Source organism: Nyctereutes procyonoides, unplaced genomic scaffold (assembly GCF_905146905.1).
Source record: "Nyctereutes procyonoides isolate TBG_1078 unplaced genomic scaffold, NYPRO_anot_genome, whole genome shotgun sequence".
Lineage (NCBI taxonomy): Eukaryota > Metazoa > Chordata > Mammalia > Carnivora > Canidae > Nyctereutes > Nyctereutes procyonoides.
The window spans coordinates 6,889,492-6,916,935 of record NW_026575160.1 but is presented as its reverse complement, the minus strand read 5'-3'; the positions used below and the strand labels follow the sequence as shown (position 1 = coordinate 6,916,935).

General features: G+C 34.4%; 1 protein-coding gene across 1 annotated transcript in view; it reads right to left on the bottom strand.

Moving 5' to 3' along the window:
• HDAC9 (histone deacetylase 9) overlaps positions 1-27,444 on the bottom strand; it is a 910,451-nt gene that overhangs the window by 158,689 nt on the left and 724,318 nt on the right. The window contains 2 exon segments of the mRNA XM_055314616.1: positions 21,446-21,543; positions 21,885-22,004. Of these exon segments, the coding sequence (XP_055170591.1) occupies positions 21,446-21,543; positions 21,885-22,004 (218 nt within the window).

Sequence of the window (27,444 nt, the reverse complement as noted above, 5' to 3'; positions counted from 1 at the left end):
TGGTTCCCGAGCTCGGGCTCAATAATTTAAGTAATTAGGCAATATGTTTTATAACTGTGGCAAACTAGAAAATTGGTTCCCTGTATATAAATAGTTTGCACCTGAACTGATGTTACATTTGATTGTACTGTTCATATTAACTAGAAAAAAATGTTACTACAAAGTAATTATATTGCTATGATACTTCAAAGGAAAATGCACATGGAATTCTTTGTTTCCTGAATTTATATCATGAACTAATAAGCTGAAATTAAGGTAAGATGCTAATACATTTGTAGAAAACACACCTCTTTTCGCTCACTCCCAAGTTCAGTTTAAGAAAAACAGAGGTTGTATCTAGACAGTTTGTAAAATCAGTCATATAGACACCCTTTGGAGATTGTTTCTATGGAGTAGCCATGAATAGTGAGGAGACTGCCATGGGCTCACTCTGTCTGTTCACCAATAATGACCAAAACAGCAAAACACATTCTGATTTTTAGGGTTAATTCAAGGAATGGATTCTGATTTTCAGGGTTAGTTTAAGGGTTAGATGCAATATCTATCCAGTTACAATTGTTTCTTGGGGGTTCTAAGCCTTAAAGCTTGAACCTATGATGCAGTATCTCTCAGGATGAAAAATATTATAAGAGTACCTCCTTTTCAAAACATACATTTTAAGAGAACAGCAGGATTCAGCTCCCCTAACCAAGAGCCCCACTCCAAAGATACAACAGATGTTGGTCTGTGTGCAAAGCAAACATCAGCCCTGCTAATGTGGTCTGTACTGAATTCTTCATAATTAGACATTTATCCCAGTGCAGAGTCAAGGTCGTTAGAGTGAAAGGCTGTAATGCTTACAATTATTTTGCCCCTCATGTTTCTCTGCATGAAGTCAAGGAAGACAGCAGTGCATAGAAGTAAAAGAAGGAATGTTTCCATTACTGCACAGGTCTCTTGGTTCTATAGAGGCCGGGAAACAGAATGAGTCAGTAGTAGAATCGGCTACCGTTTGGGTAGATAGTTGGACCTGGATTTGGCTTAGGATCCCCTCCCCCTCTTTCCCTCCCCTCTGTACAAGGGAAACATTAACAGACAGAATGGCAAGCTAAAAAGTAAGGGACTAGCAACCACAGCCTAATTAAATTTAATATATTTAAGTGGTGAAACCACAGGCAGCTGAAAAGGAGTGTTCAAGTTCAGCATGGCCACCATTTCTAAACACAGTGGGTGTGATGAACTATGAACAGTACCTTCAGAGGACAAACAAGAAAGGAGCGCTCGTGTTGAAGTCTTAAAGTACAACCATCTCTCAAAATGATAGAATTAGAAAAGCAGGGCTGTTGACAAAGGGCCAGGTTTAAAAAAATTATTGCAACTATTTCTTCTAAATAGAGAAAATGTGCATTTACATCAGGTTCACAGAGAACAGCCACTAATCAATTAGTCAAGCTTTCAAACTTCTCTACAATAACACAATGCTGGGCAAAATAGATCTTTGGGGGATATATATTTAGAAAAAAAATTGCTATATGTAATCAAGTTTAAAAAGCTCTGGGCTTGAAGTCAGGCAATCTGTGTTTGAAACTAGGCTTTGCCATTCACTGGCTATGTGATGGAGGCATATCCTTCTGCTTTAGATCCTGCCTTTGGAGAGTAGAGTTTGGTGAGATTAGAGGATCCCTTCTAGCTAATTCCATCTACCTCTGAAACCTGACACCAATCACTTTAACAACCAATTGAATCAGTTTTCCCATTATGTTATAAAAGCATTATTTTAAACTTTGGCGTTATTCAAAGTATTTAACAATCACAACAGAAGATCTGACCAATTTGTACAGACACTGACCACATTGCCTTCTTTGGGGTTTTAAATACACTGGTGAAATATTCTGACCAAAACAGCTATAATGTCAATGACCATAAATTACAGCATTTGAAATAATGGCATTTTCAATTTTTGTTTTTTCTTTGTTTTAGTGGCTCCTAACTCCCATCCATTTTTTAAAAAGTGTCCCGATTTGATTATGTATTCCTCTGTTAGACATTTTATATTTTCCTCCATTAACTTCTTCTTTTAGTATTTCATATTCAAGCCTTTATACTATTCTCACTTCATGTTTTTTTTTGTCATTTAGCCATTTCTGTACTTTCTTTACCCACATAGTGACCCTTCTTCTGATCCGCTTTTCTAATTGATGATACTTTTTTTTAAAGACTTTATTTATTTATTTTAGAGGGACCCCTGAGTGTCTCAGTGGTTGAGCATCTTCCTTTGGCTCAGGGCATGAGGACTGAGTCCCACATTGGGCTCCCTGTGGGGAGCCTGAATCTCCCTCTGCCTATGTCTCTGCCTCTCTCAGTGTGTCTCTCATGAATAAATAAAATCTTAAAAATAATTTTATTTATTTATTTATTTGTTTATTTATTTTAGAGAGAGAGAGAAGATGCACATGAGTGGGGAGGGGATAGAGGTAGCAGAGTGGGAGGGAGAGGAAGAGGGAGAGACTATGAAGCAGACACTATGCTGAATGTGGAGCCTGACACAGGACTCAATTTTATGACCCATGAGATCATGACCTGAGCTGAAACCAAGAGTCTGACACTTAACCAACTGAGCCACCCAGTTACATCCTAATTGATAATACTCTCGAAGTGTCATAAACTTATTTTCTATGTTGTAAGACACAGTAAGAATCTTGGCATTTATTAAATGACCAGCATCAACATCATTATGATCACCATCACTATCACGAGGACCATGAGAATATCACTTACTTAATATATACATCCAAGACATCTAAAATAAAATTATCATTTTTTCAGTTGCTAATCTATGGCAGTGTAATATCTCAACCAGTAGATAGAGCTAAGCAATTTTCAGGAATGTGCTATGGCTGCCACTTGACTTGCCAAATACATATGGCTTCATAATGCCATCACATTAGGTAAATTTATGGTACAGATCTCGTGAAATCTTCCCACAACAATGAACAAAAAGATTTTTTAAAATACAGATTTTATTCAGTTTTAATTTCTTAGTCTTGACTTTAAAGTCTACCTGAAATAGATCACGGCCAAGTTGTAGCAGTGAAATTAAAAGTATGTCAATATGATCCTAACAAGTAAACTTTTTGTTTGGTTAATTCTGTTTTTTCTAAATATCACAATCAACTGAATAAATTATAGTTCAATCAGCAGTGAAGATACCCAGACATGTGAATTATTCTTTGTCTAATGTTTTTTCTGATAGTTAACTTCTGAGAAAAATGCAATCGATTGATTTAAAAAAATCTATTTGGGGGACCTGGGTGGCTTAGTCAGTAAAGCATCCAACTCTTGAGTTTTTGGTTCAGGTTGTGATTGCAAGTATCACTAGATCAAATCCCACATTAGGTTCTGAGCTGAGCGTGGGGCCTGCTTAAGATTCTGTCTCTCTCTCTCTGCCACTCCCTGCTCCACTCTTGCTCATTCTCTCTCTCTCTCAAAAAAACAAAACGAAACTATTCATCTGACTTGTTTAATTTCCAAAGAATTCAATTACATAACAGTGTTGCATAGCAGTGTTGTGTAGGGGTAGGCAAATGTACAGTAATGAAATGTAAGAGTTGAAAAGAATATTTCTGCTGCTTTAAGTTCTGCTGAAATGATTTATTCTATATTCGTAATGCCAATTGTGTGTAATTCCTAAATTACAGAACCTAAATTCTTAAATCATAACATTTTCAAAGGTGCTTTAAAGGTAACAATGACACATACTTTTTTTCCAATGAGGTCACAAGGAGGGCTAGTATCAGATTTATAATGATGTGTTGAATATATTTTGAGAAACATGGTTTTAGAATCAAATTTTCAGAAGCCAGACAAAAGAATATTCTAAATCGCAGAATAAATTGCTTTAGAATTGATGCTCACTGTCTGACGCTAATGGTTGTTTAGAATTTACAAAATTGGTATGGAGCTCCCAAACTCATTTTTCCCCCTAATGGATTTAACCCTACTCAGGGTCACCTACACATTTATTTTGGAATGCATTAAAGTTTTTCCATTTGTTTTAATAAATACAATCATATAAAAGTCCCGGACATATTTAATATTTTTTAAAAGAGACTAGGATGAAAAAAAAATAAATAAATAGAAGAAACTAGGATGTCAAGAATATTTTTTGTTTCATTTCATTAATATAAATCACTCTGGTTAAGATGAAACACCCTACACGTGAACCGCATTAAAGCAACACTACTCCTTAAAAGGAAAGTCTCAGGCAGGCCACCTCAGGGACTTGCCTCATTCCAGATTTTGAGTGTTTCCACAAACAGGTGCAGACTCTTCACACCAAAACTAAAAGTGTACTCCCCACACAAACACTAGTTGCTCTCACAACCCCTATTTTGATATGTTTTGTTCTGTTTGAAACTGACTTATTTTCCCTTTATGAATCCTTTCTATTCTTTTGTTCATTCATTCATTTTAAATCTACATTAATGGATACTTGAAAGAGAGAGAGAGAAAAAATCCTTTATTTTGATCTCCTTGGTGTGTGCCCTAGGATGAAAAATGTACCCCAGCTGAATTTTTATGTCAAGATCATTCTCTGTCAGGGCAGTTTCTCAAGAAATTCTCCACCCCTGTAGAATGTCTCTGCTTCCCATCACTTGCTAGCATAGCTACTAATTTTATCTAAGGCTCATTACGTGATATGCTGTACACTGTTTCATTCCAAATAGTGGCAATCCAAGACATCAAGGTTATGTGAACCAAGGCATATTTACTATAAAGCTTGTGCAGCTTAATTTCCAGAGCCCCTCATTCACATAGACACTTTCCAAGGCCCTATAGTACCTATTTTTTTTAATTTTTTTCCTTTGTATTCTTTTTCTGAGAGTCCCCATGATTGTACAAGATGGAGACCCATAAAACAGGGTCTGCCTCTGAGTAGGAATGAGATTACATGCCTGTGTTGTATGAAATTATCCTTCACTCGATGTCTGAGGAAGTGGGGGCTGCTTATAAGGCTTGAATCAGCAATCATTTCTTTGTTCTTCTGTATGGTCAATATTTCAGGCTTCATTCATTCTTTTTTTTTTTTTAATAATTTTCACTCCCAACCAAGACTGTAAACTTCTCCATGGAGGTTGCTAGATACCTCTCCATTTTCCTCCATTGCAACTAGCTTAGAGATGAGCCCCTATTAGGACAGTTACTTATAAGGCAGCTTTATGCACACCCACTACTTATGAAACATGCTTCAAGCTCCAAAGGCTGAACTGAATCAGTGTCTACTGATCTGGCAGTTAAAACAAAGCTGTGCCATTTCTGCACCATTCAGTAGCCATGTCAGGGAGAGCTTTATCTGGGGACAAGTTTCCAATAAACCTCAGTTTCTATGGTATTTTCCCCACAGGCATACCTTCCTGCCAGAAGGGAAGAAGGCATTGGCGAGTGGCTGGTCCTGTATTATAAAAAAGGAAGAAAGTCTAATGAATCTATACATTCAGGAAACCAATTCTGAGCTGATGTTTTTGTAAAAGAAAGAATATGGAAAATGGTTGCTTTCATAAATATATTTTAAAAGACAGACATTCCATGTTAATGGAATTGTGAAGAGTTGATTGGATGATGTAATATAAATCAATACACTGACTAACATTTCAGAAGAATTACATCACATAAATCCAGGTCTTAACCTTTTACATGTACCCTTTGAAAATTAAAAGTGCAGTTTCATGGGAAGGCAAATAAAGGATGATAATTACCAAGAGATAATCATAAAGCAAAGCACCAGAGAAATTGTGGGCAGGCACTACAGCCCAGATCCTCGTGGTGGAAAACTGGTGTGGGGAGAGGCAAGCCACTACTGGGAAAACTGAAACACTGCAAACAGAACTGGTTTCTTCTCAATATATTTCTAAATCCATTCAAGTGTGCCTTAGGAATGTACTCACTCGGTTTACCATTTTGAATTAATAGTGAGGCAATATTTAAGCTATTGTTCTAGCTCTGAGACTAATTTTCTGTGTGATCTTATAAGTAATTTGTCCAATGTATAAAAATGTTTGAGAAGAAAAAAATATTTTAACAGATGCAAAGCTTTTGGTAAAAAAGACACTTTTTTGTTATGCGAGGCCCAAGAAAAAGCTATTGCTCATTAATGGAAGGAAATATTTTGTAGGTTTATTCCATGGAAGAATTCTTCTCTCAACTGTCATTTTGGGGATAGAATTGCCACACATCTGTCTCTCTCAAAAGAAGTACAAGGGTCTGCATCACATGGACCACTGTATTGGTTTCCCAAGCATATCCCATATGAGGCATTTTGGAAGCAGGGTCATTTTCGCCAAGGAAGGCTACATTCACTTGTATTATTAAAGAAAAGCATTTTATTTTTTTGGCTCTATTAAATGTCATAAAGGCTCACTGCCATAATGCTATTTTACATTGTTTGAATTATTTGATAGAATATATATATATTATATATAATAATATATAATATAATGTATGTAATATATATATTGCTTGTGTGTTTTTATTTAGGCTTTTTTCATTTCATTTATGTAATTCAAGCTACATGGATATCTTACAGACATTGGTTGAATATTTATACATGCAATAAAATGAAAGTGCCTTTTAAGCAAGTGACTAAGAACTTTGTTGATTTATTGCTCTGATAATTATAATACTGTTTGAATAAATATTTGATAATCATATCTGTCATTTAATAAAGTTCAGAACATCGGTACATCTAGAAATATTATCTTTAGAAACAAAATCACATTGCCACACATGATACCGCAAGAAAAACCACTTTCTTTTTCTACCAGGAAAAGTAATATGTTTTAACATTTACTGTCTTATTTCAGGTGTGCTTTCTTATCATGAAAGATATTCACTTAATTAAAAATCCCCCTTATTGACATAAAGACAAACTAATTTCCACCTTTTCCCTCGGCAAAATATAATCATGAATAACAAATGAGGTCTTAAAACTTTGTAAGTCCATAAATGGATTTACCCATAAAACCAATTATATGTTCACACTGCAATTAGTTGCTATTTGTAAAAGTTAAAAAGAAGCAAATCCATGTTTTTAATGTGTCATATCTGATCTAAAGTAAGTTTGGGAGATATGTGCACATATTTAAGCTGAAACAAAATATATACAGTGACTGTAAAATATAACCAATTTGCTATAATTTTGAATGGCAGTAACTTTACCCTAAGAAAATTCACTGGATGATTTAATAGTGATATCAAAGAAAACTGACCCTCTTTTTCCTTTCCCTCTCTTGTTCATTCTCTGTTTCTCCTTTCTGTTTTGGCTTTATGACTCTATGCTATCTAAGAACCACTCAGATGCAACCAGTGGAAAATGGAGAAGATGATCTGTAGAATATGAGTCACCCAAGTGCTCAGTTTATCTAATAATGTGATATATTTTGACTAATATATAAAACACATTTACCCTTATGATTCTCACAATCAACCTAATTAAGTACAATATATTATAAATAATACATCACATTATACATTATATAATACTTTTATATTATGTTTAATGAATAACAAACTGTTTATAATGCTAAGTTTGTACTCTATATGTCAGAATTTTCCAAACTATGTACTGTTGAATGCTAGTTTCCATGATAATTATTTTGGAGAAAATAAACGGGAGAGCAGGGCATTCTATGTTTAAGTAATTTGAGGAAACAATGCATTAAATGATATAATATAGATTTCCTTAACACTGAAAATTGTTAAAGTCTTAAATTTGCTTTTGCAAACTATTTTCAAGGGGAGATTTTTTTTTTTTTTTGCCACAGGATATTTTTATTGTTGAAAAATACTTGCTAGCATCCAATGAATCTAGTGTTTAGCACACTGTATTTTGGAAAATTATTTTACTGGTATCTCAGATTTAGAGCCATTATTGGGTTGTTTCGTCTCCCAAAGATCTATGATAGATGTCTTAACTCTGCCCAGGCTGCCATAACAAAATACCATAAACTGGATGCTTTAAACAAGAGAAATAGAAATTCTCACAATTCTGGAGACCAGCAGTCTGAGATTAGGATGCTAGAATGTGCTTACATGTCCTTTCCGCAGTGCATGCACACAGGCGGAGAAAGAAGAGAAAGTTCTATGGTGTCTCCTCACTAATCCCATCAGATCAGAGCTCTGCCCTCATGACCTCATCTAACTCTAATTACTTCCGATAAGCCCCAACTTTAAATACCATTGCATTGGGGGTAAGGGCATCAACAAATGAATTTTGAGGAGACATGTTCAGTTCATAATAATGTCTAATGATAAAACAAATATTTTTAATTAACTGAGTATGCTAAGACTCTTCTGTCTTCTGGTGTGAGCTGATATCAGGTTCATCACTAGAAAAAGTCTGTCAAGGGTCTCCTTAATTTCTTTTAGGAGAGATTAGGGAGTAGAGGCTCAGTTTTGTCTTTCTAATGCTGATTTCCCTGGATTCTCCATATCGTTACTTAGGTAGAGTCATATCCTTGTGGAGAACTAGTGCTCAGTCCAGTTTATGCACAAGAATACTCAAAAAGAACTATTAGATGAATGGTTACCGGGATCATGCGTGAAATTAGAACACATTAATGTCAAGTTTACTTGAATGATGCAAAAATAGCTAACTTTTTATTTCAAAAAAAGCCAAATCAGATGGTATCATTCATGACTTTCTTACCCAAAAGGTGATAAAGAGGGCAGGAAACAGGCCCTGATTCCGTGTTCATTGGCTTTTATGGCACGTCCAGTTCTCCTCATAGTATGTTAAGGGCTAAATAATTATTACTTCATTAAGATACAGAAACCATCTTTCTCAATTGGACAAGAGAGGAATAGCGGCAAGCTTCAGAAGGATGGGCTCTTTGGTGACACTATAGACAACCCCTTAGAGGGAGACTACCTTAGTTTTACTTGCTTCTTGGCTTTGGACTAGATTGGGTATGCTTTTGTGTAACCTCTTTGTGAAAGCTCTAGAAGTGAGGCTTTAATTTTGTAGAGTCTCCTGAGGAGTCTTTATTCCTCAGGGTGTCAGGACAACTCTTATACCACAGGAGGGTTCCCCACTTATTTCCACTTCAAAGGGGCATTAATAATAATCCTGCTTATTATAGAATCCAACCAGACCTTTTTGGTGTGATGATTAATTGGGAGGTGTTGTATATATGTTTTTTTTTTCACTATATCAGGTGCAATCATTTCAGCCTCTAAAAATAAATGTTCTTTCTGCAAAAAACAGGCACAAACAAAAATGTTTTGAAAAGTAATCACTTGTTTAAAAAATGGAAATTGGGCTTCTGTGTTGTAAGGAATGTATGTGCATAACGGTGAAATTCAACACTGGTAAATGATCTGACTACCTCAAAGTGAAGTTTTTGCCTTCCTACAGTGGCCTTTAACCCTGTCCTTTCCTCCAATCTGAGAAGAGCTGATGTTGATGGAACATATAATGGCCCCTTTCCTGTGTAGTAAAGTCAGCAATAAAGCTTAGTAATTAAGGGTACCAGGGAGGCCCAGCCCAGCAGGCTAGTGGTGTGGCGAACACTTTTAGAACTTCAAACAATATCAAAGTCACTAAGAAACGGGCCTAGCTCAGTTCTGGTTTGAATTAAGCCTCACTTCCACACGCACTTTTCAAATCCAAGCTCAGACAAGAAAGCCAAGGCCTTCTGGATTTCATTAGAGCCAATTATCTTATCTGTTTCATCTCAGGCCTGACCCTAAGGCTGGCAAACAGCTATTCAGTGCATTTGTGTGGTTGTTTGAGAAAGCCTCCAGTCAGCCAATGGCCCGAGGACCTGCTAATTAAAACACTGTTGCCCCCCTGCCTCTAGTGATTAAATATTTTCAAGCTTTTGTAAATAATTTTTCCATTCTTTGCCCCAAGCCTCAAAGGTCCAATACATGCAGTAATTTATTTAGTTTGTCAGAGAATACTGTTGGAAATAGGGTCATAATGGAACCTTTGGAAATTTTTATACGTCTTCGTACTTCTGAAAGTGACAGTTTATAAACCAGCCAAATGTGTATACTGTTTCTGATGTAATTAGGCTCTAATGGCCTTTCTCCTTTTGAAGTGATATAGTGTATAACAGGCTTACATTTTGTCAATAATCATATTTCCTCAAATGTCAACATGGTATCTAGCATCAGAATTTAATGAGATCATTTAAGTCCTAGAAATTATATCAAGGTATAGTACCTTCAGGTTTTTTTTTTGCCTGAGGATGGGTCACAGTCACAACAACTAGTTTGGGAAGAAGACTAATCGAATTTTTGCTTGCTCTCTGTGGCAAGGAACAGCTTAAGAACATGGTAAATTCTTTCCAGAACCAACTTCTGAGAAATCAGCAAGTGATAATATAATGCCACTTCAGAAAAGAAAATATTCAAGAATACTGAATTAAAACTTTCCCCAGACCTAATTTATATATACTCACAGTGATCTGAGAATCTCAGAATGATACCTTGCAACTGGACTGCGGAGAGGAGGAGGACATTAAGAACTTCCTTTATAGCTCTGACATATACTAAAGCACACATGGATTTGGTAAACACCTCGGGAAGCCACCATGGCCCTCCTAACACATGGACTTCCCTGCCCCTGTGCTCCTCAGGCTTCACATGGCCACAAGCACCAAAGTGTCTGACACTCCAGGCTAGCATGGACCAAATACAAACAGAGGCAGTAAACATAGTTTACAGACATCTTTCTTCACTTCTATCCTGGGCACAGCCATATAGACTCACAGCTCTTCTAAGCTAATCCAGTCATGTTTTATTGGAGAAAAATAAAAATCCAGGGTTTTGTTTGTTGTTGTTGTTGCTCTTTTTGAAGTACTACAAGAAAAAATGTCGGCAGGCTCATTAGCTGCATCCAGCATTCACTAACACACCTATGAAAAAGAACTATGGCACTGAACAGCTCTGTTTCTGTTGTTCTTAAAATGACACTTTGGTCTTATCCTAAATAATAGGCTTTTAATAAAAACATCCACCAAAGGCAAACAATTAAACAATACATAAAGCACCAGGGGGCAACCTCGTGGTTTAGTTACAGTCTGGAGTCATTCCAAAGGAGAACATGTGGGTATTTTACAAGGAACAATGCACTTTTCCAAAGTTATTATAAAACAACAAAATTTTAAATTGGGCCTCATAAGTCCTTCAAATTTGGTACAGGATTTCATGCTCAGCTCTGATAATGGGAGGAAATTTTTACATACTAATTTCTTCAAAAGCATGTTTACAGAACCATGTCAAACATTTTATATATAAAAACAAGCACAAACATATATACATATATATTTATGACATAAGTGTATATACGCATGTCTGTATATATATCTGTATCTATATATAATGCAATCATATATATGTATGTATATGTAGCACATACTATTTATGATGCAATGGTATTGATATAGATCATTGCTATTTTAGCAAACAAAATATTATTTCCTTAAGTTTTAAAAAAATTGATTCTAGTAAACTAATGGGTGAGGCATCCTTCTTTCATATTAATTAAATATTTTTCAGCTGGATTTTACATATATTTATTTGATTTTTGTCCACTGTCATATCCTCAAAAAACTGAACTAAGTAGAATATATTAACAAACTTTGGCAGACTCCAATTATCTGAAAATTTCAGAATTTAATCAATTTTAACTAAATCAGTAAAATATGACACACACTGTAGATTTTATTATTTCTGACCCTGCCTTTTTCACCTGCTATAAATTATAGTATACACATGAAATTATATTTATTGGCAAGAAAGTTATCATCGAATAATTTCTGCAATGATATTTTCAATCTAGAAATCCTGCACTATAGAAGAGGATTAACAGTATCAGAAACCTGCACAAAGGAGAGAACTTGAATACAAAAGGCAAAGTCAGAGGTCTGATGTGTAACTTTAAGAGACTTTTTCTGAAACCGAAAGCAGAAGGTCAAGTGACCAACTTTCTTCGAGCTACAAAACTTTTAAATTATAACTTCATGCCTGCTCCACTCTTGCTCTGGATTGCAAAAAAAATCCTCTTCACTATTTTACCTTTGACTATTGTTCGAGTAAAAATGTTCATTTGTTTCTGAAATTCAGTCTATCATAGTAACTCCAATATTGCTGTAATTATAAGAAGTTATGAAACAACAAAAAAAACCCCACATTTTAGATAAAGCAGTATTTTGTTTTCAAGTACAGCAATATGTATCTTTCTTTAATAGGTCAGATAATATATAGATGCTATTTTCTTGATGGACTTTTCCACAATTGTCTTGGTATGCAAAATATCTCCAAATTGAAATGTAAATGGATTTAAAATTCTGCTAAGACTGAAAGGTGACCCAATCATCCATCACATCTCTTCTCTTACTTTTTAAATTGCAAAATAAAATAGCACTATATAATGGAAATATATAGGCAAAATATAATGGCAAAATATAATGGAAGTATAATGGCAAGAAGATTATTTTGCTAAGTCTTTCCCATTAGAAGTTTGTAGTTCATAAACCCACTGCCCTCCATATGGCTTTATAACAGCAATGCTGCTCTTCAGAGTAGATGTTTAGACAACCAATCCCAAGACTGTGGTGCCCACAAGAAAGATGTGTAGATTCATAACAGATACAAGGAAAAGTCCTCACCCTTCTAGAAGAGTGCCAGAGGAGTTTAAATGTCTGCATAAATGGGAACAGATGTTGATTTACAAGTTTCATCTACATGACATCAAATCATTGGGATGAAATATGGAAAATTGAGTCTATCATCCAGATGTTTGATGTCATGCAAAGACTTGGACTATTCTCTGAAAGTCCTGCCTACCAGAAAATGGTGTAAACTTCAGCCTGAACCTCAAAAGTAATATCTAAACAGATTTTCTGTTGAACAGAAGTTTTCCAAAGATGTCTCCTCTACCTGTAATGTTAATAAGTGAACTTTTATTAGTGAACATTATATTTATCTCATTCTCAAAAGAGACTACAAATTTATATTTGTAGTATATTAAAACAAAAATTCTATCTCCTCTTTCATATTTATCATCTCAATCAATTTAGTTATAGTAAACTTTAGATATGAAATCATGGAAATGAAGGGGTATTATTCAGTTTTAAGAAAACATATCTAAGAACACAAAGGCATTGAATTTTGGTTAGCAAACAGTTATCCAATGAAATACAGAATAAGTGGCTTCTATTTTCTCTTACCTTACCAGTAAATGAAGCATAATCTTAAAATATTCACTAAAATTGTGAAAAAAATGTGACTCCTCGTTTCTTAATTATATTTATATAATAATTAAATGAATGGCAACTCCATTATTACAAGATGATATAATTTAAGTTAATGAATTGATCTGAGTTGCTTGACAGTCCAAAAGATCTGCTATTTCTGGCCTAAAAAGCTCCACAATATTTCATGGAAAGCTTTCATCTCTTGGTATCTCTGAGTATTACACATATGTTGGAAGGATTCTGTGCAAAGCAAAAGTTTTATAATTCATTGTTCCATCTTGAAGAAAAAAACCACAAATCGTTTCTAGTCACGCAAATTGCTTTCTTTCTTAGAACTGCTGGGAAAAGATCTAATTGAACATAGCTACTCTTTTAATTAGTTCTTCTTATTTGGAAAACTGTATCATTGCTAAACAAATTCCTGGAAATTTTTGGCTTTAAAATTTCTAAGTCAGAAGGGAAAAATATTGTCTTAAATTTTTACAGTGGATCTGACCTTTTAAAATAATAATAAAAACTATGTGGTAGCATTTGAACTATTTTAAATAGTTCTTCATTGCAGATAATATAATTCACCTTTCAAAACTTCAAGCACTTCAAGATACTTCCTGGACTTTTTACCTGAGCTCTATACTGTCTAATAATATCATATCTCTTTGATGCTCAGCTCAGAAACAAAATTTGCAAGTTTCCTAAAGAAGACAGGTGTGCATAAGATCAATTTACTCCCAGGGTCAAAGAGCAGAATTCTAAGGGTATCTAGAGACACACACCTATAGAAATTGTAATTTTTTGATGAAAATTGGTACAATATGTTGCACAGATGAAAGAGAAAAAAATGTTGTTAAACTATACTTATTGCTGAAACTAAAGAGCAGATAGAACTGACAGCTTTCTAAAATTTATTCCTATGGATTTTTTCTTCTGACCTGTTCTGATAAAAGTTCTCAAAACATCTCTACATGCTGAATATAAAGAAAATAATCTGGATAATGAATAAAATTGTTGATAACACCAGCAATAAATTCATATGCACTGCTCTTCATTGAAATAAAATATTAATAGATGAAAATCATTATTGCTTTGTTCCCAAGATTGATTGACAAGTTCAGACTTGAGCCCAAATCTTCTTTATTAGCCAAGTCTTTCAGAAAGAGAAAATGTGGGCTTGATTTGTGAGCTATGATAAATGGTCTGGGAAAGATGGTAGTAGGGCCAATTTGATATGTACAGTATTTCATATTGGCAAATTGCTTCAAGAAATTCCACCCTTTTTCCCAAAATGTCTTCAACATCCTTGGGAAAATACATACTATCATGAGCATAATATATTTGGTTGTCACTAACAATTGAGAATCCATTTCAAGACTGGGAAGCATCAACCATAGCTCTTATAGACAAAATAAGACCCCAAATCATTTTGCAGTATTAAGTATGATTTTTAGATGACAACAAATCATTCTTTATTTCAAAATTGGATATAAAAGTTCATTTATCACTCTATATTCCATTAAAATTTAATTTGGTATTTCTCAGGTTCAATTACCCGCCCATTTCAAAAAATGTAAATGTATACCTAAGAAGAAAACATTTCTTTTAACAAGGAAGGGAAGAAATATTTCCCATTGTAAACAGTCTGGTTATCAAAAGAAGAAAAATTATAAGGGGTTCACTTGATAGGCTTTTTTATTATGTCAGATGAGGTAAAAAAAAGGCACAGAGAGAAGTGGCTTGGGAGTTATTATATGATACAAGTGTAGTGAAAATCTAAGACCTATTTTCAATTTTAAAATAGTATTGCCAATTTAGATGTCCAAATCAAATGTTGGATAGACTAAAATGCGTTTACAAAGAATTTCTAACTATATTATTGTTTTGTCACCCCTACTCTTGATAGAGGAACTATAGTTTATAGCTTGAGGCCAAAAGAGTACTGTGTCTACATTCACACTTGTTGGTATTGGGTCCCTGATCACCATTTACCAGCTGTGTGACATCAGGAAACCACTGAAACTCAAAAAAGGGCTTGATTTCCTCATCTAGTAATTGGGAGCACTTAGCTCAAAAACTAGTAAAGATGAAAAGAAATGAGCAACTTGCAAATATTAAGTCTTCAATGAATGGTCTATATTACTATGCTATTATTATCATTATGTTATTATTTTTACAATGATACTACTTTCCATTCTTTTAGCATTAAATTATTTTAAAATATGATAAACAGAAGAATAATAAAAAATGTTTACTTAGTTGTCATCACCAAGAAAGAATAAAAATATTGATTATGATCTTATATCATTTCTTTTTTAAAAGATTTTATTTATTTAAGCAATCTCTACACCCAAGGTGGGACTTGAATTCACAACCCCAAGATCAAGAGTCACATGCTCTACCAACTTAGCCAGCCAGGTGCCCCTTGTCTCATTTTTCAGACAAAATTCTGAACCTCTTTTTCAACCTCTTGCATATGACAAGAATATTTAGAAGCCAGTGCTCTAAAATCAATTAGAATAGTGACAATATGTTTGTTAAAACGACAAGGAGAGAACATAAAATCTGTACTTCTTCATGTGCACTAACCAAAATTATCTCCAACCACTCCATGGTAAACTTAACCACTCTAAAAAAAACTCCAGGTTGACTATTACTGACTAGCTGTCTAAGGGACATTTGCTCTATGAATATGACAATAAAGGGCTCCACTCTTTGCCTTCAAGTTAAATGTATATTTTTTATTTTTGCCACAGGTAGGGTAGGAATCATGGAAAGCCATGGTTCCTACTTTAAAGATGCTGCATCTAGAACAGAATTCACAGTTTGATGAACTGAGAATAACTATGTTATCTAGTCAAGTTGCCAGTCAGTCTTGTTTTAACGGATTTTCAATTTGCTTAAATCATTAAAGTAAACAGGTATGAACCAAAGGCAGAAAAAGATACAGGCTGTCTGGGCTGTGTATGTACTCAACTGATTGGACTGCTTTAATGATGTAACAAATATACAAATTTTCAAACATTCTACTTGGTTATGTGGTCAAAGTATTTTAGCAAAGGCTACATTTTCAAGTACAAATATTTTGATTAGAGATACTTCAATACGTGAATAAAAAATAGGTAGTTTATAAAAAAGTAACAACAAAATTTTGACTAGATATTTATTTTCTGCATTAGAAAACTCATTTAAATCCCCCCCTTTTCACAGTCTCAGTGAATAGAGTCATTCAGAGTTTTCCCCTGAGGGGAATATTCCTGGATAATTGATATTTATAGATCCTTTACCTTTTGGAAATCCTCACAATAGTAACAAATATTAATTATGATACTACAGACTATAATACCCTGGCTTGGTGAGTTGTTATTTTTTAAAGATTTTATTTATTTATTTGAGAGAGAGGGGGCACATGAGCTGGGAGGAAGGACAGAGGAAGAGAGAGAAGCAGACTTCCTTCTGAGCTGTGATCCAGAAACACTGCTAGATCCCAGAACTCTGGGATCATGACCTAAGCCTTAAGCCAAAGGTAGGCACTTATCCTACTGACCCACCCAGGCACCTGAAGAGTTGTTATTTTTTAAATCACAACTCATTTGTACCTAAGAACCTCATATCAACAGTTTTATTCCATTCTTTTAACTAGTTCTCATTGTGTGCCATTGAGTCATTTATTATTTCAACAAAACCTTCTGAATTTAAGGAATTTGTACTTCATTTTTGAAATTAAAAAGTCACAAAGGGGTTGTCATTCACTCATTCATTCATTGGATAAAATAGGTAAATTTCAAAAACTTCTAGTATCTTACTTCTACATTGGAAATTGCTACTCATTTTCTAAACACTCAGAGATGTTGCCCTCATTAGATTTAACTAGAAGCATGAGACATTGTCTCCTGTCCACGATAAACAAACTATTTAAATGGTTTTATATAAATAATCACTCCAACATTTGCAGAACTTTTAAAGAATTAATCTTTAGAATGTAACCAGTGCTCATGTAGGGACTATAGATGAGACAGAACAATTGGAACTATGTATAGAGTTATATATATACTTTTTTTTCTTTTTCTTAGAGAGAGATAGAGAGAATGTGAGTGGGGGAAGGCAGAGAGAGAGAGAGAGAGAGAGAATCTTTAGCATGCTCCATGTCCATGTGCGATGCTCGATCTCATGAGACTGAGATCATGACCTGAGTCGAAATCAAGAGTCAGATGTGGGGGATCCCTTGGTGACTCAGTGGTTTAGTGACTGCCTTTGGCCCAGGGCATGGTCCTGGAGACCCGGGATCGAGTCCCACATCAGGCTCTGCCTGTGTCTTTGCCTCTCTCTCTCTCTCTCTCTCTGTGTGTGTGTGTGTCTCATGAATAAATAAATAAAATCTTTAAAATAAAAAAAAAAGAGTGAGACGCTTAACTGACTGAGCCACCCAGGCACCCCTGGAACAATATTTTGAAGTGACTGAAACGGAAACTGCTTAGCAGGTATTCAACAAAAATATTTATTGAGTGAAGAGAAAATATCTGACAGTATTATAAGCAAATGAATGGGTATTCAGAGTTCCTTATAATGCATACTCCTTGAAGGGCCAAGGTTTCAGATTTTTGCTAGGTTCACTTAATACCAGGGGTTACCAATGGTACTATAGCCAGTATCATTCCTTTTTCTCTTTGACTCATTCATTTATTCACTGATTCACTCACCCAATATTACTGAATAGCTCTTCTTTGCCATGCTGTGTACTAAACATTAGTGACTTAGATCAGGGGTGAAGGTTTTACATTTTGGTAAAAGTTCACTGTGCTTTATCACTCCTTAGTCTTTTAAGTCATGAATAGTAGAAAAGAGTAGCAATCAGTGTGACAGCTTTTAGAGCTGTAACGTGAGTTCACACCATGGCCCTTATAATTAGTAGTTCCGTGGCTTATATAAATCACTTATGAATTAGCCATAATGTTTATAAAATTTCTAATCTAGAACCTTGCATTTAAGACTTCAATCAAAAGAGCCATAATTATTTTATAAAATGGTCCTTGGAATACATTTTAGTTCCACATAAAAGATATTTGATATTACCAAACATTTAAAAAACGTATGAAAAATCTTAAATATATCTTTCGATAATATTAGGGATGAACAGTAATTACATGGAAGAAATAACTAGTTATGCAAACTAATTTAGATATTCTATTAAATTTTTTCAGTTATCTTTAAAGACTATAGCAAACATGAAAGTGTTTGGTTTGCCTGCAATATTCTTTTCACCATAGAAAAAAACACATTACAGACACCACAAGAAAAATATATGTGACAAATGTGGGCTGGTAAAATAAGCAGCCATCTTATGCCCTTCTATAGCTTCACAGAGAGAGACTTTCCCTCCAAAGATACTTATCACAATTCAGAGACAATTAAAAATTAAGAAAAAATAAAAGGCACCATTTACTTTTTCCTCCATCTCCATTTCCTTTACCCACAAAAGATGCCAAAAAGATCTTCAGTTTTAATACTGGCAAACAAGGGTTGTATTAAGAAATATATGCTTATAAAGTAATACTAAATCAAAAATATTTCAGAGTATATCTCACTAAAGCCCCAAATTAGAAAAAAAATTATATATTTAAATGTGCAATTCTTTGTCAACCAGAGAGTTTATGGAGTCTGATCTGTTTTCCTGCCAGACAATCCCACCCTTATGCTCTTAAGCCAACAGAGCAAGATCATTTCATGACTCTGTTTTTCACAGTCTATTCTCTCTTCCAATCATGAATACCCCCTACTTCAATTCCTTTTCCCCTTGAAAATTCCCACTCATCCTTGAAAGCACAGGTCGAACAATATTTGATGAAGCCTTTCCTGAAACCCTTCAGAAAGAGTTCATCATTTTATCCTCTCTATGTGTAAGCACATCCATTCTCTAGCACAGTGAGTATCACATATTTTATCATCACTGAGAGCAAGTCAGCTCAAAATTCCAAGTGTTCATTACTTTGCCTGGCATACAATATGTATTCTATGAATGTTTTTGAATAGATGACTTACATTCTTGATTCCTCTATAACAAGCTCACAAGTACCTCTAGTCACACAAGTTGAACGGCAAACAGACACAGTATAGTTCAAAATGAACAGAATTATTACGGTTTGGATCTGGTTCTTAAATAACTAGGAATATTAAAAGCTACAATTTTACATTTTTTTAGTCCAGCTAAATAATATTGCCTCTTCTCTAATTAAGCTTAGATATGGTGACTGCACTGGGAACTTTAGAAAAGTTTGCTAAAAAAGAAAAAAAAAGGTTTGCTTATATAAAGTGTCCACATTCAGGCAAAGAGAAGGCGCCATTCTGGAGGACATTAAGTCACTTTCAGGAGCACCTGATTCACTTATCATTTCATTCAAAAAACAATAACATATACTTAATATCTGTCTTCACGTTATTTAATTATTTAATGAAATTGTTGTGTTCAAAGGGGTTCTTTGCAAACATTCTTACCCATCATTCACTTTGTGATATGAGAACAAATAGTACAAAATAATAAATTCTCCTTCCCTGCTGGGTATGCAGAATCTACTTTTATGTAAAGGCATAGTACCCCAAATAGCATTATGATAATAAAAAACTAAAATCAAAGGTGTACAGTCATTTGTTATAGTAAGGTTGAGAACTTAATGTGTGTATCATGCAAGTTTTCAAGTTAACTTGATAAACTAATTCATATATATAATATTAAAGTCTATTGTCCCATTAGAGTCCCTTTATGATATTAATAGCTTCTTAAGTTGCAAATATAGGTAAACAGAATTTATAATAATGAAACTCCTAAAGTCTCTTAATGCATTTTTTTAGTTTTAATGTAAATTATCCAACATATCTTCATAGACAAAGCAAGTATAAGTAAATAAACTTATTTAAGCTATAAATAGTGTAGATATTTGAATATGTACATAGATTTTTTTTCCCAAAGTAAAAGTCTGAAATGTGGGAAGAACTTTCCTTAGTATCTTCAAACCAAGTATACTTACTTTTAATGTATTTTCTTAAAAATAGCAATTTTCTACCATTTTTTCCTGGGCCTGTTTTCAAATGAAAAAGGACTCTCAAACGAGAAATTGAAGTATGCTTAATATTTAGGACAGCAGAAACTCATCAAAACTTCACCTATTGAAAAATTTCCCTATTATTTCCTTAGGTTTCAAATACATTAGCAACAGAATATTCCCCCTTGGGAATTTATAAATGGTAAATTTAAAAATTATGTTTCTAAGATTTCTCATACAGTTGTTCGTTTTTGCTTTCAACTAAACAAAACACCCCCCAAATCATGCATTACCAATAGGTTAAAATCTCCTAAAATCTTGCAAGTAGGTACATATTGACACAATCTGATATTTCTCCTTAAAATAGTTCTAAGGACTGAAAATATTTTTTTAACTGTAGAGAATAAAAATGCTTTAAAAAAACCCTCCATAATTAAAAAGAAAGTTTTGATTTGTTGCATTTCTTGCTTAAATTAATTTTAAAAATTCTTTGTTTAGAAAAACAAAATAACAGAATACAATATGTGTATATAAATACACATTTCAATTACTGCCTACATTTTGTAGAGAAACTGAAAACAACTAACTAATCAGTTGATATTTTAATGTGGAGGTAAAATATTTTATGAAAGAGAAAAGTCATTTACTCTATCACCAAATCAGATTGCCTAGACCAACATTCCAAAAATGAGCTAGCTCTGCAGAATCAAGAATGCTGAGTGGCACTATGTGCAAAAGGGAATGTGTAGTCCAATGAAGTTTGGGAAATGCTTGTTTAATAAAGTTAGGTAGGTAATGAAAGCCTTCTCAGAGCATCTAATATGCTAATGTCCGTTCTAAATCACAACATATGTTAGAATAACCATAAGTTTCCAGGACTACTTAATAATTTTTCCCTTCTCTTTTTTTTGCAGAGAGGGGGTAGCATGGGCCATTGGCCAATATACCTGTACAACTACAACTAGGTCTTGATGTATCTTTTTTCTTACAAATATTCTTAATGTGACTTTGTAGCTATATTTAGGTTCCCTAAACCAAAGGTTTTTTGAAGCTTTGACAAAATGACTCCTTTAGCCACTTTCCCTTGTTTAAAACTTGCACTACTCTCTTACATTGGTGTTGTTTCAATGGACATTTCTTTTCTAATCTGCCCCTTTCAGAAAAAGAAGTACCAACCTGAATGCTTCAAGGTACTCTATATCTCCCATTGGGGGATCAAGGCCACCTGTCCATGCAATATTTATATTGTATCCTTCTCCAAGGCCTGTTCCAACCTAGGAAGCAAAAAAAAAAAAAAAAAAAAAACACACACACACACACACAACACAGTGGGTAGAGAAGGGCCCAGGGAAGGAAGCAAAAAGAGAGGAAAACAAACACATGTGAGCTCTTGAAATAAACATCAAACAACATGTCAAATCAGCCCAGCCTTGCTTGACAACCAGTGCTCTGGGTTATGCACTTGTTCTGCACTGGTTCTTGGTCCCATGGGACAATTCAGTAATCTCGTGTAATTTAAAACACCAGCAAAGGACAAGAAAATTAGGGGTAATCATGCAATGCAATTACCTGAAAGATAAAAATAAAAGTGGGGCTCTAAAGAAATAAACCGAACCTCATTTGGGGCTCCACTGCCAGGGAAAAAGTTCCCTTCATCATAGCGATGGAGTGAAATATACAGGATGCTGGGGTCAGCATAAAAGGCCTGCTGTGTACCATTTCCATGGTGAACATCCTACAGGGAAAAGAAAACAGATGACAAATACAGTCATGTTAACTCTGCATGGAGACAACTTTTCTTATTTCTAGTTCCCTTTCTACCCCACCCTCCTTCTCATTTTCTGTCTTCTCACTATGTCCTTCCTTCTTTCTCCTATTTAGTTGCTTCCACACCACCCCCTTTACTTCCTGAACTTTCAGGCAAATTACCCTTTAATGCACTCATTTTTTAAACTGGCTTCTAAAAATCAGGAAACCACAGCGAACATGCCCTGGAGACTCCAGATGAGCAGTCATTGAGAAAGCCCAGTCCTTTGGTACAATTAGATATTTATACACCGGCCCTTTGTACTCTTTGCTTCAGTGATGGAATCTCGCATCCTGTTTTATGGAGGAATTTTATGACTTATTAACTGCCAACAGTTCATAACCCCTCAGGCTTAATTAACTAGCCTCATTGGCCTCTGAAGAAAGACTAATGTTTAAACTACAAACTAGTATTTTGCAGAAGGATCTATGGCTTACAGAGCATTTTCGCAATTCTTGACAGAACACTAAACATACGTGTATGCATTGATTTGCCAAGTCCCACCATTAAGGTCAGAGGCTTTGCAACCAGCTGAGTAAATTGGCCTTCTTGGAGCGTTCAGTTCAGTTAGCAATCCCTCAGCAGTTAGAATCACTTCAAAAGAGACGCCAGATGCAAAAAGGACTTCATACTTTATTTTGGTAAAATCATGACGGCAAGAGTTGAAGACACAGGAGCATGAGCTCATCAGCTATTAAATCATTTGCACCACGCAGAAAGATGGCATAGAGCTTCATGCAATCTTGTCCAATCTACCTAATTTTAATATTATATCATGGCTCTCTTCCCCACCCTCCTTCCTTTTCTCCCCCTTGCCTCGCCCCCCACACCACACTCTCCCTTCCTACCAAAAACAAAAAGCAAAAAACAAAAACAAAAAAACCCTGTATCATCAAAATGAATTAAAAAATTCTTAGGACATTTGTATATGATAATGATTTAACTCTTAACAGTTATTTGCTGTTTCTATTGTCTTATGATATAGACATAAGCAGAAATTGCTAAAAGAAATAAGAAAAAAAGAATAACATTCAGCATTTTTAAAAATGTCGTCACTGAAAGACTTCAAGTGTTTAGAATCTCAACTAATATGTTTCCTAATATCTCCTGAACAAAATAGACAACTCTCAAAAGTAAATAACCTATATATTTGTATTCAAAATACGACTGCTACATGTATAACATAATTAATTTCAAGTTTTGTTAAAAAAAAAGTTTTAGTCACTTGTAACTATATATTTATATTGCACTTTATTTTATATCAGTAAAAACCCTATTAGTTTCAACAATGATTCCTACAACTTTTGCATCAGGCATTACATTAAACAGCTTGTATGAATTATTAACAAGTATATGAGGTATATGATATTATCCCTAATTGAAAAGATAAGATTCAGACAGTTTCAATAATTTACTACGACTATACAGAGAAAAAGTTGCAAGACTAGGTCTTGAATCCATTTCTTACTCCCAAGGCCAAACTCATAACTATTATATGTTAACTTATACTTAATATTCATTACCTCTTTGATCCTCTTAGCAAATCTGTGTGGAGTGGTGGTCATCATTGCTCCTTATTGAGGTTTATATAACTTGTCTTCACTTCAACCTTAAGTCCAGAACTCCCTCACTAAATACCACCAAAACCTCCCTTTGTTGCATTCTGAAAGTGTGCACAGGACTTGCCATCCACAGTGTAGACATACACTAATCATCTCCTCCTCTTATATATTATACACATATCCAAAATCAATTAAGGAATCATAAAATATTGGGGAAGGTATGCCTCCAGAAATATATTCTGGTTCAATGCATACACATATTATCAGGGAAAAAAGAGCTTACTAAAAATATATTCATCCCTGGATTTCTGAATTTCAAAAAAAAAAAAAAAAAAGGAAAGCAGAGATAGCAAAGCTATTTTCCTTTATCTGAACAAAAATGAAACAAACCCAAAATGTCTTTTGAGTTGGCTACTGGATACCTAGAAGATGGACAAACAAAATACTATGAAAAACAACAGTGAAGTAATGTCTGCAATTTTACTCCATGATAGAATTTTTAGTCAGCATTGTAAGAACAATGTGCTCTGGCCCTAAATGGGTCTACACTTTGAAAACCAGAAAAATAATGCTTTGATTACTTTTGTTTTTTTTAGTGATGTTGTAAAAGTTTATTTAAGAAGGTCAAACCAAAAAAAAAAAGGTCAAACAAGATTGTCTTAGATATAAAATCTAAGATATAAATTGTCTTAGATATAAATTATCTTAGATATAAAATCATTTGTTCTTGAAAAATGTGTTGGGTGTCTATTGCATATATTTCTGAATAAGAAATACTGTCTTGTCCACAGTCTAATAAGAGTTCAATAGACATTATACATTAATATACACAAATCTATTATAAAAATACTTGGATAATTCTTGATTTCATATTCATATTCACAAAATACTTAGGAACAAAGATAAATCCAAATATGCCTTTAGTTTTGGGTAACAATTTATAATGTAACCTTGAGAATACTTTTTCAGCTTGCTTTGCTGCATAATATTCCTAAAAATTACTTACTATTCAGGTATAATCTAACGGTTTTCTCTCCATAGCAATAAATATATACTAGACAAATACAAGAAAATTATTGGTGACTGTCAGGAATTACTATAGTAATTAAATTAACTGAATCATTAAATGACTCAAATAGACCTTGTATCTAGGATTTCCTGGGAAATCGAAAAAATCATTTTGATATTTTTACTGGTCAAAAATACACTGTGAAAATTTATTTTCTACTAAGGATTTAGAGCCAATATGTTCTCATTATAATGTTAAAATAGCTTTAAATAAATCATATATTTGACCAGCTAATATTATCACTTATAATTATTTAGTAAAGGCACTTGTAACTATTCTTTTGTCAAATTTGGTGCTTGACTAAAAATGGAATTACCCAGAATCTAGGATATTTGAAGTGACTTTTTAACAAAGAAAGTCTAAAATGTATTATTTTCAACTGAAAATCACATTGCATAAAAGCTACCTGAGTCATGCAGGCAAATCCTACTTCTGGGATGGTTCATGCCCTGAACACAATGAACAGTCTCTTGAGAGTTGAAAAGCAAGTGCACCTGCTCCCTCTCCTCATCAATCCGAATGTTTCTGGAATCTCCCCAGAAGGAGAATTGGAATGAATAAGCTCCACAGATCAACTAGAATCATTTCTGCCCAAAACCCCAATGTCTCTGATTTTGGCTGTGGCCCCAAATAGGAGGTGAATTAGAGCTCTGGCTCTCTATTTACTAGGCATATAAAAATGCTGAAAATAGTTGCTGGACAATGAAGTAGCTTTGCCCTCTGTTGGCCCAAGAATTTGTGGAGCTAGTTCACACTGATTAGCTAAAGTTAGTGACTTCAGGTATGCAGGAATGAAATTCTTCTGCCATGAAGAACCTTCACTTCTCCTTTGCTAACTTGCAGAATAGACCTGTCAGCCGGGGAGAACGGATGTTTCTGCGCCACGTGGCACTTTAAAACTTCCTTCTCGGCAGCTGGAAGAAACAAGGGAATTTCCTCAAAGTATCCCTGCAGCTGCAGAATTTGGAAGACTTGAAAGTAAGAATATGCAGGCTGGTGGTGATCTCAGAGGCAACCCTTTGGACAGAACTTCATATATTTGGAGGATTTGAAACAAAAACTTCTCTACTACAGCCTGTTGGGAAATCCATATCCTTAATGATTGGATAACAGAGCAAATTTATAATCAAAGGCCAGTAAGCTTATAGGATACTCCTTGGAGCTACCAACCAACTTATTTTATAAATCATATTTAATAATCTAGAGCAGTCTCATATTAATATATAAGAATATAAACATTATATACTTAATATAGATACATATTATATATAAATAAAAAACTTTACATATAAATCCTGTGGGGTTTCTAACACAAGCAAAGCATCTCAGTTTTCAGGTTTATTGTGACATTTACTACTTTAGAGTTTGGATATCACAAATGTGCTTTCAAAGCAACTCTTTAACAATTATCACTTATCTTCACATAACCATAAAATGACAGCAGAGAAGATACTTTAGGAAGTAATACTAAAAGATTCCTAAGGATAGAATAATTTACCAATCTCCTTCCTGCATAATTTTGACAAATTTAGAAATCTTAGAAAAATTTTTCCACAAACCTTGGTCTTCATCTGCTATCCTTTCTTCAAGTTCTTGGCTTATCTTTCTAGCAGAAATTATGGTACTAGAACTATATTGAATTACTTTTTAAATTTACTATCTTAGGTATCATGTAAACCTATAATTATCAATAAGGAAATGTCATTTTGTATGTGCAGGGGAATAGAGGTACTGATGTTCTCATTTTTGTAAAATTTTAAGACCTTTTAGACCTTGCTGCTGTAGTATATCTACACCTTCAACACATTTCTTTAATGGTGAACTATGACCTACAGCGAAACTCAAACATATTTGGAAAATACATGGAAAGTTCTTAGCACCAAAGTGCTTGTGGGGAGGCGACGATACAGTATGTGGAAAACATCCATTCCTACTAAGCATTAGAAATGGTTATCAGTCTTTCAGTCCTTTTATCTTCTTTTCAACTCAACTAAGTATTTCTTCACATGGCTTTGTTCATGCTTTCTAAAACCCTTTGGTTTGCTTGCTTAACTGAATCAGAGGGCTGGATGGTGAGGCCACGACTTCCCAATAAGATTTAATTATGAGTGCAGATATGAACAAGATTTAGACTATTAAGCCTTGCACTTCAAAAAAACTTTTAACATATTTTGCCTTTAAATCTTTTATCACCTGCAAAAATTAATTAAGTGCAGATGTAGCAGGTTCGCTTTGGATGCCAGGGTTCATTTCCTGTCTATGCTTTGTCAGACAACCTATTACACCTCCTCGTGAACTAGAGGCAAACCGAAAACGGGGCTCATAAATCACCAGTCAGCTCTCTTTCGCCCTTTCCTGGGTTGGCCTTTTTGTATGGGGCAGATCTCCAGCTCATTATTCATGAATATACTATAGACAACATGCCAAGTGTCATCTGCATTTAAACAAACCATTTGTTAAGCAAATTATAACTCTATTGTGTAAGAATGCATCATGTTAAAATGCAAGACTAATGTAATGCCTCTGACTTTTAATCACTCAAGGTTCCTGCCGGGAGTCATCCCAAACTGGCATACATGATCAGAGATCTTTTCAGAAAGAATGACATGCTGACTTGTTTTAATAATACCACTGTTGCACAACAAGCAACATGATTGCTAACCAGGGGAAGTGGCCAATTGGTTACCAAAGCAACAGCATTCTTTCCAGCACATCTGACTATTTAAAGTCTATATTC